Below are 14,637 nucleotides of genomic sequence, written 5' to 3'. Positions count from 1 at the left end.
AAGGGAAGTAAAACAGATTCTAAATCAACTGGGTAAAGAATTTCAGGAAAAATAAAAATATATGGTGAATTGTAGGAAACTATCAACATTTAGCAGATCCTAGCTGAAGTACCGAGGAATATCCTAGAGAACCTAGTACCCCAGTCTCAGAGTCAGCCTGCAGTATTTCTTTCAGCATCCTTGTTCTTTCATCCTCAAATGGATCCTAGTGGAGAGTCCAAAGTTTTAGCAGGTGAATAGAGTCCCCTGAAAGAGTAGCCACTTGGAGAATTCATTGTTCTTTGTTTTGTCCTCTTGTCAATATGTCTAAGTCATAGTTTCTGAGAGCCCAGAGTTCTGTGAATGATTCGCCTTAATGCAGCCTTCACCTCATTATTCCTTAAGCTGTAGATGATGGGATTCAACATGGGAGTGACAACTGTGTAGGAGAGTGACAACATTTTCTTGCTCTCAGGGGAGGTGTTTGAGCGTGGCCGGAAGTATGTGAGGATAGCAGTGCTGTAGAAGAGGGAGACAACGAGGAGGTGGGAGGAGCAAGTGGAAAAGGCTTTGCGTTTCCCTTCAGCTGAAGGCATCCTAAAGATGGTAGAGAGGATGCGGACATAGGAACCCAGAATCAACAAGAAAGGAAAGAGGATGAATAGGACAGTGGCTGTTAGAGCCTCCAGTTCGAATAGGGATGTATCAGCACAGACCAGGGCTATGACAGGTGGGCTGTCACAGAAGAAGTGGTTCACCATGTTTGGGCCACAAAAAGGGAAACTGAAAATCCATGTGGTTTGCACAGTGGCTACTGGGAACCCGGAGAACCAAGAGGCAGCTGCTAGTTGGGCACAGGATCTTCGGCTCATGATTATTGGGTAGTGCAAGGGATCACAGATTGCCATGTATCGGTCATATGCCATTGTGGCCAGGAGGCAGCACTCAGCAGCTCCAAAGAAAAAGAAGAAATACATCTGAGTAGCACAGCCAAGGAAGGAGATGGTTTTGTCCTGGAGTATCAGAGTACTCAACATCTTGGGCACAATGACCAAGTTGAAGCCTATTTCCAGGAAGGATAAGTTTCTGAGGAAGAAGTACATAGGACTTTGCAGAGCAGAGTCAACTGTAGTAACCAGGATGATGAGGACATTGCCCATGAGTGTGACTAGGTAAATGATCAAAAACAGGAGAAATAGTAGAGCCTGTATTTCATAGGACAAGCTTGAGAAGCTCATGAGGATAAATTCCCTGACAGTTGTCCAGTTTCCCCAGGTCATTCTTTTGCATGATTTCATTGGGCATTCAAGATTCAGGAAGATGGAAAAAGTTTTTGCATGCTATGTAATAAGCTTATATTGTACTCTAAATAGGGACTTCATGTGGTTCTATTTTCTACATTGGTTATGGCTATTGGATATCAAGCATTCATTCTCTCCAAAATGCATGAAATAATTTTGACTATTGAGTTCACAATTGTTTTGAAAACAATCCTGCTTTACCCCTCCAATAAAACTGAGATGCCCTTTAATCCCAGCACTTGGGAGGCAGAGGCAGGTGGATTTCTGAGTTCGAGGCCAGCCTAGTCTACAGAGTGAGTTCCAGGACAGCCAGGGCTACACAGAGAAACCCTGTCTCCAAAAAAAAAATCCTGAGATGCATTATATGTATTTGTACACATACAAACTTTTCTCTGTTCTGTGGAGAACACATGAAAACACAGCTCCACTTACTTTCCTGCCCTAGCACACTTCAATAGAGTAGAGTTAAGAAAGACAGATAAAGTCTTTTTGAAGAGAGGGGTTGTGATATACAATTGAAGATGATGGAGTTTGACTTGGTACATTTTATATAGCAAAGTGGCGAAAAGAAAAAAAATAAACAGATGTGACAATTATATGGAAATGATTCCTGAGTAGTAGTCCTAAAACAGTTCCAATATCCAGACCCTTAATATTGAGAAAGATTTAATATTATCACAGGAGGCCCCATTTATATACTCATCAGGACTTACAACACAGAGGTGAACATATATGCATCTCAGGGAGGTAGAACTCTCAAGGTTTGTGTACATGATCGAAGAAAACATAGTTGAGATGACATCAGAGTCATGGGAGAATCCTGTTGCGTTATGTTAGCCTTTACATTATCTCCTCTTGGTTAACTTTTGCTTGGCTCTTGAGGTATTTGATGGTCATACGTTACATGTTAATAAAGTCCACCACAAACATCCAGATGTCAGTATGAAGAAAGACTTTCCAAGAGAAAGAAATAAAAGATTTCATTAATAACAAAGTTCAAAATTGAAAGCCCAGATTTTGATGATGAGAATCTTAGATAAAGGAACAAAATTAAAATGTGTAGCATGCTGTCTTGTGCATTATATATACTCAGTAAAAGTTAGCCATTACCCTTGATCTTGCAAACTTTATATGCCCCAGTACAGGGGAATGCCAGGGCCAAGAAGTGGGAGTGGGTAGGTAGGGGAGCAGGGCAGGGGGAGGGTACAGGGAACTTTCAGGATAGCATTTGAAATGTAAATAAAGAAAACATCTAATTAAAAAGTTAGCCATTATAATTATGACAATTGAGGGCATCTTTGCTTTCTAAAAAGCAAATCTATCTGACCTATTGCCCAAACTCTTTTTAGACCCTACTATTCAAATTTCTAAGACAAAATAATAATTATTCAATAAATACCAATTATGTTCTGTGTGGTAGTCAGCAAAAGTCACAATTGATGATGAGTGATAATCTCTGCTCTCATAGAAATAGCTTTCTCCATAGTTAGACATATCACTAGCAATTTGTGCTGGTAGAATGTGTGCTGTGTGGATGGTGAGTATGAGCAATGCTGGACAATAAAGTTGTCAGGAAGCAATGTATTTGGGTGTAGAGAGTGTTAGAAATGCCTCCTTGAAAAGAAGAAACTCAAGTCCCATGCAGGTTGAAGAGTCCAGCATTGAAAAGTCAAAAGGAAAGGGAAATACAAAATAGAGATACTTAATGTTTTTGCTGATTGATATTTATTTAAAAATCCTCAACCGTGGTTTCTCTAATGTAGGCCTCTGTGTCTATATCTAATTCTTGTGCCTTTTCTTAGGCCCTTTCCCTCTGTTTATCTGTTTTTTCCTATTCTGATATGTTAATATTTTGCTTTGTCATATTATATTATATTATATTCCCTTGGAAGTTTGCTTGTTTTCTAATGAAAGACAGAAATGGTGGTGGTGGTGGGTGGATCCAGATGGGAGAGAAGGTGAGGGAGATTTTTTTGGGGTAGGAGGAGAATAAATAGTAATTAGTATAAATCGTGTGAGAAAAATATGATTTCAATATGAAAAGAATAACAACAACAACAACAACAACAACAACAACAAGAAACCCTCTTTGGTTTTTGTTTACATAGTAACAGATCATTTATAGAGTACTAGCTATAGTTTTTTATAGTTATAAATCTTCAGTAAAGATTTATCAAATATTCTGGTAAAACATTGTTGAATAATTTAAAAATAATCTAGTGAAGTCTAGCCATGACCAGTGCCAGATTGAACTGTTGTAAACACATTTTTCTAAGGACACATAGCTATACAACTCCAGTTAGATACTGGGAGATAAGCAAAAAGAAAGAAAATGAGTATCAAAAAGAATACTTAGAAAAGTTAAGGGTCTTCACACCTGACTAATGATAGCTCTCTGGCTTTCAAGAAGAGGTAGACTGCTCTTAAAGTACTTCCAGCGAATGACAATGCTTAAGTTAAATGAGGATTTGGATGGAATGAAAGACAAGATCTTAGAGCTATCATTATACAGTTTTGCTTGTCTACTGTTTTCTGAAATGGCTGCTGGTGCATCTGCCTGAGGACTCGGGGTCACAAGAGACGCCCCCTCAATTTAGAGCTTTTCACCTACCTCCTTCCCTGTGGTTGTAATTATGTATTTTCTTTCACTTGTTTTCATCCCTTGCCAACCTTCCACTTAATATTTTCCCATTTTGAACTATTCTTTCTTCTCTTTTTCATTCATACTCATCCTATTCCACTTCTCTTTTAAATTCTGTTTCCCCACTATGCTGAGAAAGGACAGCAGAGAAGTCACTTGGTAGATATTGAAAATGGCCTTCCTGTAGCTGAGGCTCTGTTTGTGAAGATATTATCAGTGCAGTAGAACTCAGTTTCCTTTAGGTATTGAACAGTGAATACAGAGCTTTCATTGGTTGTGGTTGTGATATAGACACAGAATGCACTATACCAGGAAATGAAAGTACTGGAGAAACTTAATTGAGGTTGGTGGCTTGGGCAGTGACATCTTTCTGTTCACAGTGTCTCCTTTCAGGACTAACACCTTGGAGATTGTGTGTTTTATTAAGAACAGAAGAACTAGGAAAATACTAAAGAGTACTCAACAAAATTGCCACATAAGTGATGACTTCAGTCCAATCTGCAAGGATTCTGTTGTTAGTGCAGATCAGAGTTCTGAAGATAAGATAACTTTTTTTTCAATTTTTATTAGATATTTTCTTCATTTACATTTCAAATGCTATCTGGAAAGTCCCCTATACTCTCCCCCCCCCCTGCTCTCCTACCCACCCACTCCCACTTCTTGGCCCTGGCATTCCCCTGGGGCATATAAAGTTTGCAAGACCAAGGGGCCTCTCTTCCCAATGATGGCCGACTAGGCCATCTTCTGCTACATATGCAGCTNGAGACATGAGCTCTGGGGGTGCTAGTTAGTTCATATTGTTGTTCCACCTATAGGGTTGCAGACCCTTTCAGCTCCTTGGATCCTTTCTCTAGCTCCTCCATTAGGGGCCCTGTGTTCCATTCAATAGATGACTGTGAGATAACTTTTTGAACCATCATAAAATTGGACACTGACATAACTGATGCTATTTTTTTCCTCGTACGTAAGACTAAAAGCCCTGCCTACCTGGCAGGGTGATGGTGAAGGGCCAACTGAGGTGATCTATATGCAAGCACACACTGAATATTTTAAAGCATATGTCACTATTGCTTCACACATTTCTCAGAATCCACATTTTGTCAAGTTCTATAAAGTTCCACATGCTTTCCTAAAGACTCTGATCTGTCTGACCATATCTTAGAAATTTGTCAAAGAAGGCATGTTTTTGGTGATGATCCATCCTATTTACAAAGCTTGTAAGTCTATGCCACCAACCCCTCACGCTTTACTCACCTCTTGTGAGTGACTTCTGTCAAAGTAAACTTTGGAGAAGCTTTCCTTTGTGACAGTCACTATGGAGTAGCCTCAGGCTATTTGGTAATGAGTGATTCCAAGAGAGCCCTAAATTTTGGCTTTGACTGTGCCAGTTATTCCAGATAAGCACTAGGTAGTTCTGAGTCAGTCACTCCAGAGATACTCTGGGCTAGGATTCTTTCCATCCCATTATCTAGTAGACACTGGGTTGTGCCATTGTCAAGTTCTTCGAGAGGCTTTCGGGGCTTTGCCAGTCACCTCAGGTAAATCTTGTGCACTGGTTGGGCCAGTTCTTGTAAACAGGTTCTGAGCTGTGCAATACTCATCACTCCAGAGATACTCTGCACTGTGCCCATGTCTGTCACTCTGGAGGATTCCAGCCTGGGTCTCAAGACTATTTCATTCCCTGCTGTTTATCATAGCTAAATTATTTCTCTTAATGCTTCTTCTTCTTCAAAATGGCATTTAAAAAAAAAGTCTTTGAAGTATGTTTTCAATTTTAAGTTTCTCATTGGAGCACTAACTGTATCTGACTAGTTCATTATTGTTTCTTGGTTTCAAGCATGGTGCCTGCAACCAACAATAATGTAAAAATAGTTATGGCTACCCCATTCTCTCTGTCATTTTCCCTCTCATCCATTTCCTGGTTTTATTTTAGCATTTGCAAGAGGACCAATCATAACGATGTCCTCATAACAAAAGAAAAAGTTCATAAGGTCCACTTAGAATGTCACTTATCAGATGCTTATCACATAACTGGTGGGCTAGGTATTTAATAGTAAATGGTCACCATTTAATGAGATTTAGAGTTTAGAAGGGAAAGCAAACAGAAAGGAATCTTATAAATTAAGAAATTACAATTACAATAAATGTGTAGTCAGGAGAAAAATGATAGAGCAACAAAAGTAGTATTGGCTTTCTTCTTTTTCCTAGACATAAAATATGAGCATGAGGGAATGATGGGCAAATTTATTAGTCCTTGTGAGTCAGCTGAATATGTATGTGGATGGGCAAGAAAGATACCTTTAAGAAGTCAAGAGTCTGTGTCTTGTCTTGGTCATATTCACAAGGGCACTGTAAGTGAGAGAGAAGGAAAAAGAACTGTTACTCCCCTATGTAGGGGTTGTTTGGTTCTGAATCCACTGAGGAAATAAACATGTCATGAAAAGTATTGTTCAAGTAAGGAAAATACTTCTTCTTATGTGTTATGATGTATTATTGCTATTGAGAAATCCTATCACTGGAAGATGAGTTTGAATATACTTAGTTTAAATACATCATGAGAGTATCCATAAAAAGCTCACAGAGGTGGGTAGGCATTGAATTTGGAGAGGTTATCTCACCAAGCTCTCCTGGATTCAAAGTTTCAGTGATTGTCATTTTTAAAGGTGTTTTGTTTTGTGTTTTGGTTAAAGGGTTTGCATTTTTCCCTTAACTTGAAACCATAGGTGATGGAGATTCCTGAAGGGATGGTTGTAGAGATGATAACTGGTACACTTCCCCTTCAATCCTCTTAGGCCAATCTTTATTCTGGAGAAATCTACACAATCATATGATGAAATATGATCATATCCATCCCTATTTCTCTAACTTTCTACATGTGCCTCACAACATTTTCTTTTTCCAATTTAAGGTTTTGTGTTTGTTTTTTGAAAATCCACTAAGTGCAATTGGTGCTGCCTATATGTGTATGGGTATGGGCCACCCACCTGAGCCTGTAAAACCTACCAGTGGAAGCAACTTCAATAAAAGAATGATTGTCCCTTCTTCCAGCAGCTATCAGTTACTAATGCATTCTCATTAAGGAGTAGGGCCAGGAATGGGACATTCCTTCCTGTGCTGGAATTTTGGTTGTCTTCACTTTGTCCAGGTCTTGTCTGGTAATCAATTTTTCTATTAGGAGTTCATTAGTGCAATGGGCACACCATGTACAGAAGGTAGCCTTTTACAGCATTCCATCCCATTCTCCAGCTCTTACATTCTTTCTCTGTGCCAATTTTACAGACTCTGCAAATCTTCCCTTCTAGAAACTTATTTTTAAAAATCAAGTTAACACACATTTATAATTTGAAAATTCACCACATCTCTAAACTTGGCACAAGCTTTACTTTCAGATTTTCAATGTCCTTGAATCCTATAAATGCCCCTGAGCCTGCCGTACCTGGAAGAATGCTCTCTCTTCCTTCTTTACCTCATAGATGGGTATTCTAATATATGACCCATGGTGAGGACAAATGTTTGATTATGTCTCATTGTTACCTGGAGGAGCAGGCTAATGCCAGGATTGCATATGAAATCAAAGCTTTGCTTCATACTGTCTCCTTTCTACTGTACTGGTTCTATTCAATTATTCCATTAATAATCAAGTTGTCTTCTTGACTTTCTGACTCCACAACCAATGTATGGTGATCATCAATGGGCCCCACAGCCATTAAAGATCCTCTTGGCTTTGGGGACATGCATTCTGAACAGACAAGACACAAAAAGATAAATTAGTTAAAAGCCCCACTTTTACACAGTTTGTGTGTCTTTCAGCACACCTTAGTTCTGCTGCATGAACTGGTCTTTCTTCAGTCTCATCCATCATCATTGGAGTAGCACAATTAATCACATGTGATCTACAATAACTGCTCATAAACTCTTCTTCAAAGATTATTTTGAATTAATTCTCATACCACTTCAACTCAGCATCATTTTTTAAAAGCTGGAGTATTCCATTCATTTGTCAATTTTTATACTACAAAAGTCAGGGACAGGGAGTTGTTTCTCACTCATTGTACAAATCCGAGTATCTGAGTTCAAATCTCCAGCACTCTTGTAAAAATCCAGACATGGCCACCCAAAGACTGGGAAGCAAAATCCTGCAGGTGCAAGGGGCTTGCCAGCCAGCCAGCCTATCCAAAATGATGCTTCTGATTCAATGAGAGATTCTGTCTCAAAGGAACAAGGGAGAGAGTGATAGAACTTTTCTCTCTACATGTATGCTATTGCACACCCAAGTGAAGGTACTCAGCCCAATACAAAACACAACACACATTTTATAATTTAAAGATTTTATTGTGCAAAGTAATGATATACTCAACATTGGGCTAATTATCATTTAAGTCTTGCGTTTTGAGTCTTCATGGATATTCTTCTTACAATCATTTGAAATAGTGCCTATATCTTAGGCTCCACCCACAGCTATGGGGCAATTTTTGATGGATTTACTTTTGGTTTCTGGGTTATAGTACTGCCTTTCATGATGTTTCACTAGTTTAGACTATCACAGTCATATGCCTCAACATCTAATATTATAGTGAAAACACTGGAATTTTCATACTCCTTGTTGTTGTCCATGTTAATTATCTATGGCATCATTCATCTGCCTGTCTAGTCTGTGTGTTTTGTGTATATAAGCATCAAGTGCTATTATGGCAATACTCTGGATTTGAAGGTATGTAGTTTTTAATCTGACTCTAACTCTATTCATATATTCCTAGTATTTCTGTTTTTGACTTCTGTGGAATATAAGGCTTTTGAGATACATAAACAAAATAAAGTTTTAATTTTCAAAGAATTAAAAGATACTTCAAGAAAAACCAGATTTGTAAAATAAACACACAAAAGTATTTCTAAAATTGAAATTGTTGATCAACTTGGAATTTAATTACAAGAGAATAATACACACTGCATTATAAGTCATAGTGGATATTTGAAAGATGGATGGCCAGGCAGTGGTGGTGCATGCCTTTAATCCTAGCACTTGAGAGACAGAGGCAGGCGGATTTCTGAGTTTGAGGCCAGTCTGGTCTACAGAGTGAGTTCCAGGACAGCCAGGGCTACAAAAGAAACCCTGCCCCGAAAAACAAACAAACAAACAAACAAACAAACTAACTAACAAACAAAAAAGAAACATGGATGAATTTGACCAAACTAATGGTGTCAGCCTTTCAAGAGAAAAAATGGAATACCAATGTATTACCTGTGTTAATTATGTGAAGTGTGAATTCAGAGGTTCAAATGAAATATGTAACTTTCCTCTTACATACTCATCTAATTTTCCTCATTCTTCAAGATTTATTTTAATTAAAAATTCACTGAATTTATTTTGCATATGAAATAATATTAATTTTATCATAACAAATATTCTTGATGAAGTATCAATGAAATAAGCATATTGAAAAACTGTTGGTGGAAGTTTAAATGGCTTGATATTTTTCATTATGTAATACTATTCTTCTATATCTTTTGACCTACAAATTCATTTTCTAAATTTACATCTGTCACATATACCATTAGAAATAAAAGACATACAAAAGACTAATCTTGACAGCATGGTTTGTAACAGTTAATGATTAAATAAATGACTCATCTATAAAAGTGCCATAAGGTTATAAAAGGAATACTAGAATTAAAAAAGATCTCTTGGTACCAGCTAGACTGTAATTCATGCTCTGATGGAAGTAGCACCATGATTGACATTTATAATATCACCTCAACAAGGCATAAGGACCTAAATGTGAGCCAGGGTGCTCACAGAATCTCAGGACGATTTTCCTGTGAAGAACTCACTGGGAAGGAAGTGGCCATTGAGGTTATGCAGGCATTCTCATGAGGGATATGGAGCTAATGTTCTGTGCTACATCCTAGATAGCTTAGAAAAACCAACAATGCCTCAAGGGTATGACAAGGAGGAGACTGATGCTAGGGGAAAGATCAGAAATTTAAAATTTGATAAATAGTTTGAATTACACAATGGAAGAGGAAATGACTATGACTCAGGATGGGCTTTCCCTCTCTACGTATGATCCAATGTTAAAATTACTAGCTATTTTATAGTGGTTAATGTATGTGTTGCACAGAAGAAAAATAATCTTGAAATCCTTGTTACTGAACTGTTGAAATGCCAACAGAACCATAACATAAAGGAATAAAAGCTTTGAAGATGCTGTTTTTCCCTGCAGCCCACTGAACTTTGATCAAGCCCAGTCCTCTTTGATATTGTGTTTGATGTTGAACCAGTGGGCTGCATCTCCTTTGAGATGTTTGCAAACAAATTTCCAGAAGAAATCTGTCATACCCTGAGCACTGTAGAGGATGGACTTGGTTCCCTATTCACAGAATTGTTCCAAGATTCATCCAGCAAGGTGGTACTGCACACAGCATACTCACACTGTCAGCAAGTCCATCAACAGGGAGAAATTTGAAGTTGATAACTTCATCCTGAAGCATATAGGCCCTGGTATTTTGTCCATAGAGAATTCTGGATCAAACACAAATAGTTCCAAGTTTTATCTGCCTTACCATGATGAAAATGGTTAGATGACAAATATGTGTTCATTGGAAAGGTGGAAGGCACGGACAGTTTGGAAGCATGAAGAACTTGGAATGACAAAAATGTCATTGTGGGCAGCCCTAATACCTCTGCCCTGTGGATATCTTAACCACCACTCAATCCTTCAAAAGAGTGCAATCTCAATCTGTCCACACTACTCATGATTCATCTCACTATGGTTCTCTGGGTTCCTTTTGTTCTTTATTCACCTCAAAGTCTAGGTAGGTGATTTAAGAGTTCATGACTATGAATAGAAACTAAACAACAAAGTTAGAGATACAGTTTTGTGAGTATTTAATTAGCAAATAAAGTAGATTTTGTGTAGATCGCAATAATATGTCTAAACTACATTAGTCATTTTTTTTCTTCTATAGAAATTTCCAAAACCAACATTGGGAGCTGGAATTCATTACAATAGAGATCAATGGGTAGATATAAATCACAAATATATGCTCTCCATTTAACAAATATTAACCTTACCTTTTAATATCTACAGGATAAATTTTCTGAGGGCCAGGGCCTTGTGGAAAGTTCTGCTGAGTGCATTCTTCACTTCATTATTTCTCAGACTATAGATAATGGGGTTCAACAGAGGAGTCACAACAGTGTAGGACAGTGATAACAATTTCTTGCTTTCAGGAGAATTCTTTGATTTAGGTCTAAAGTAAGTAAGGCTTAACGACACATAGAAAAGAGAGACAACGACGAGATGTGAGGAACAGGTGGAGAAGGCTTTGTGCTTCCCTTTAGCTGATGGAATCTTGAGGATAGAAGCTGCAATGAGAGTATAGGAACATAAGATCAGCAGGCAGGGTATCATGACAACCAGAATAGTCCCAACAATGGCATAGACCTCAAACCGGGCTGTGTCTGCACAGACCAGCCTCAGCACAGGTGGGCTGTCACAGAAGAAGTGATTCACTTTGTTGGTGGCACAGAATGGAAAACTGAAGAGCCATGTGGTCTGCACAGTGGCTACAGAAAATCCTGGAAACCAGGAGGCAGCAGCCAGTCTGGCACGTGTCCTTTGGTTCATGATGACTGGATAATGCAAGGGACTGCAGATGGCCACATAGCGGTCATATGCCATGGTGGCAAGGAGGAAGCACTCGGCCACTCCAAAGAAGAAGAAGAAATACATCTGAGTGGCACAGCCCAGGAAGGAGATGCTTGTGTCCTGGGCAATCAGAGTTCCCAACATTTTGGGCACAATGACTAGATTGAAGCCAATCTCTAAGAAGGATAAGTTCCTGAGAAAGAAATACATGGGGCTTTGCAGCATGGGGTCAGCCAAAGTCACCAGAATGATGAGGCTGTTTCCCAGCAGAGTAACCAGGTAGATGGTGAGAAATGCCAGGAAGAGCAAGGTCTGTATTTCAGTAGGTAAGGAAGAGAAGCTCATGAGGATAAATTCAGCTATTCTTGTCTGGTTTCCTGCAGCCATGTGTATACCCCAAAATCTCCTGTGGTCATAAAGACAGATTCTTGAGTACAGAAATCAGATTCTGGATTCTCTCCCTCCAGATTACTGATTCAGGGAAAGAGCCAAAGCCAGGATCCTTTGGAAGAAGAGAACCAATGCTAGTCCATAAGCAGAGACATTCCTGAGTGAACTTCTGAAGTTGATTTTTTCCCCCATTTTGTACATGAACTTCTAGAAAGGCCAAGCATAGTCAGATCTCTGAGTTTGTAGAATGAGTGTTGAAGGATATATTTTGGAGAAGTGATGGTTCTGAATGCACCCAAACTTTTGAGAAATATATCCAATGTTAATAATTTACAAAAAATATACCCAATAAGTATTTATCAAGATTGTAGAAATAAAATAACAGTAGTTAGGACAACTAATGATTTTTTCTATTTCTTTTCAATTTTCATTTTGAGAGTTGAGTGATGGACTAGCAGCTATTGAAAATAGTTTATGTTCTCTCCTCTCCTGAAAATTCTATTTTCTGTGTGAACACTTTGACCTCAGCCTAAGGGTGGAAAATGAAGAAAGAATGTATTTTCTTTTCCATACCGAGATTTAGTGTTGCACTGTATTGCCCTGTTTGGCCTTGCACCCTCAGTCCTCCTGCCTCTGCCTCCACCTCTTTAGTGCTGGGAGTAAAAGTGTGCACCACCACTCTTGTCATGTAGCAGAATTTTAAATACCCGCTGAATGGCAAATACTGATTTCTACTAAATCATATTTTACAGAATTCTACTTTATCTGAGGACTTGTTCCTCTATGTTTCAGAGAATTAATGAAATTTCTAATACAAATTGCAGTAAAGATAGTGGGAAAGATAATGAAGGGAACATATATCATTAAAATCAACCAGTTCAGCAAGTTCCTCGTATGTAATTGAATCCTATGTTTATTATTTTGGTATAATTTTGTTGATTATCAAAAAGCACTTAGCTTCACTGCTGCAATCTATAATATCGAATTCTAAGAAAAATGATAAGATAAAGTTGGAAAATGAAATGTAGTAAACTATATATGTTTAGGGAATCAATATAAGAAAAACATAAAAAAGAAAAAACATTATAAAAAGTGAAAGACAGAAATTTAGATTCTGGATGTAACTGGTCATACCTATAATCCCAGCATTTGGGAGGCTGAGGCAGGTGATGGCCATGGGTTCCAGGTAAATCTGGAACTCTAGTGAGTACCAGGCCAGCCTGTATTAGAGAATAAGGTTTGCCTCAAAAAATAAACTAAATAAATAAACCATAAAAAATCCAACATATCAAGATTTATACAGTAAGAAGCAAAAAAAAAAAAAAAGTTGGTGTTAGATATTTTACACTCTTAGATTTTTATCCCCTGCTAATGAATTTGGACTTTGTTTTGTAGAAGAAGTAAGCATGTGAACATTGGGGCACTGGAATGTCATATTCATACCTTTCATGTAGACAAATTACTCTGTAAATTATGAGGCCAGATGATATAATATGAGTGAAGGAGAGGGATGAGAGCTGTGTGTCCATAAACAAGGAGACTAGGTTGTAGGCTCAGCTTTCCCAGGAGTATTCCCTACCAACCAATTCTGAAGCAAGAGAAAATTTATTAACGAAAGCTCAATCTTATTAATAAACAATGTGACTATCAAGACTACCTTTAAAAATCCCAAAGCTCTATCAAGGAACAGGGGATTGTTATAACAGAATGACTATGGTCAAATTGATTAAAGATTTTCCTGAAGCATGTAATGTCTTGAGTTTTCTAATAAAGTTGCACAAAACAGTAAAAGGATCAATAATTCAACAGAAAGTTTCAAATAGAAATGTTTTTACTGTCACTTAAAGGCAACATACACTCTGTCATACAAGTTATGAATTAAAAAAACATACAGTGACTTTTATAATGAACTGATCTGTATCTTGTTTTACTTAAAATTGGGGGAGTAATAAGGAATATTTGGTTAAGTTTTCTGATTAGAAAAATAATTTAACAATGCAAAATAAATAAAAATACCCTTATAAACCACAACTTGGAGGGGGAAGAAAGAAAATTGCTTACCAACATCAATTTTAAAGGAAATGTTAGCATTCTGTGATTCATACTGTAAGGTAGTTTTACAGTATTCACATTGGGAGAGGGGATATACCAGACTTTCCTGCTCTACTTCCTGCAACTGTATATAACAATGAACTTATTTCAAGAAGTAATATAAGAAATAGTTTAAGTTGTATCTTTAAAGTAAAGGTCATACTTTAACAAACGGAAAGAAGTAGCTTTGTAAAGGAATCCTTTGTGATGAGGGACAATTGGAAATACCTTCATCATATCACTTGGTTTTCATAATTGGTTATGCCCTCCCCAAAATTACCATATTTACTCACATAAAATCATGAACAGAATTTTATAGCAAATTAAAAAATCTGTCAGATTCAGAATGTCAATGAGCTTTGAATGTATTTCAAAAGAGGGACTGTGTAATGGAACCCATTACTTTGAATGCTAACTAAAAGTTAATAACAAGGCAATGGTAATAGTGAAGACATAAATGTCTTACAAATAATGAGAGAGGAATCTTTAAGATCAGAAATTTCTTTAAAATCTCTGCAAATTTGTTGGTCAGAACCATAGAATCAGTGAGAACATTTAAGTAGCACAAACAGTAGAAACATTCCAT

The 14,637-nt window shown here is 37.6% G+C and overlaps 2 protein-coding genes across 2 annotated transcripts; both read right to left on the bottom strand.

Annotated features, from left to right (window-relative positions):
• Positions 1-309: 309 nt before the first annotated feature.
• LOC110298584 (olfactory receptor 10A4) lies at positions 310-1,274 on the bottom strand. The gene has a single exon (XM_021167910.1). The coding sequence runs from the start codon at positions 1,257-1,259 to the stop codon at positions 312-314; it is 948 nt and encodes a 315-aa protein (XP_021023569.1). The 5' UTR covers positions 1,260-1,274; the 3' UTR covers positions 310-311.
• Positions 1,275-11,003: 9,729 nt separating this feature from the next.
• LOC110298932 (olfactory receptor 10A5) lies at positions 11,004-11,957 on the bottom strand. Its single transcript, XM_021168477.1, has one exon. The coding sequence runs from the start codon at positions 11,955-11,957 to the stop codon at positions 11,004-11,006; it is 954 nt and encodes a 317-aa protein (XP_021024136.1).
• Between the last annotated feature and the right edge of the window lie 2,680 nt (positions 11,958-14,637).

This window comes from Mus caroli, chromosome 7 (assembly GCF_900094665.2).
Source record: "Mus caroli chromosome 7, CAROLI_EIJ_v1.1, whole genome shotgun sequence".
NCBI lineage: Eukaryota > Metazoa > Chordata > Mammalia > Rodentia > Muridae > Mus > Mus caroli.
This window is presented reverse-complemented; position numbering and strand designations above follow the sequence as displayed.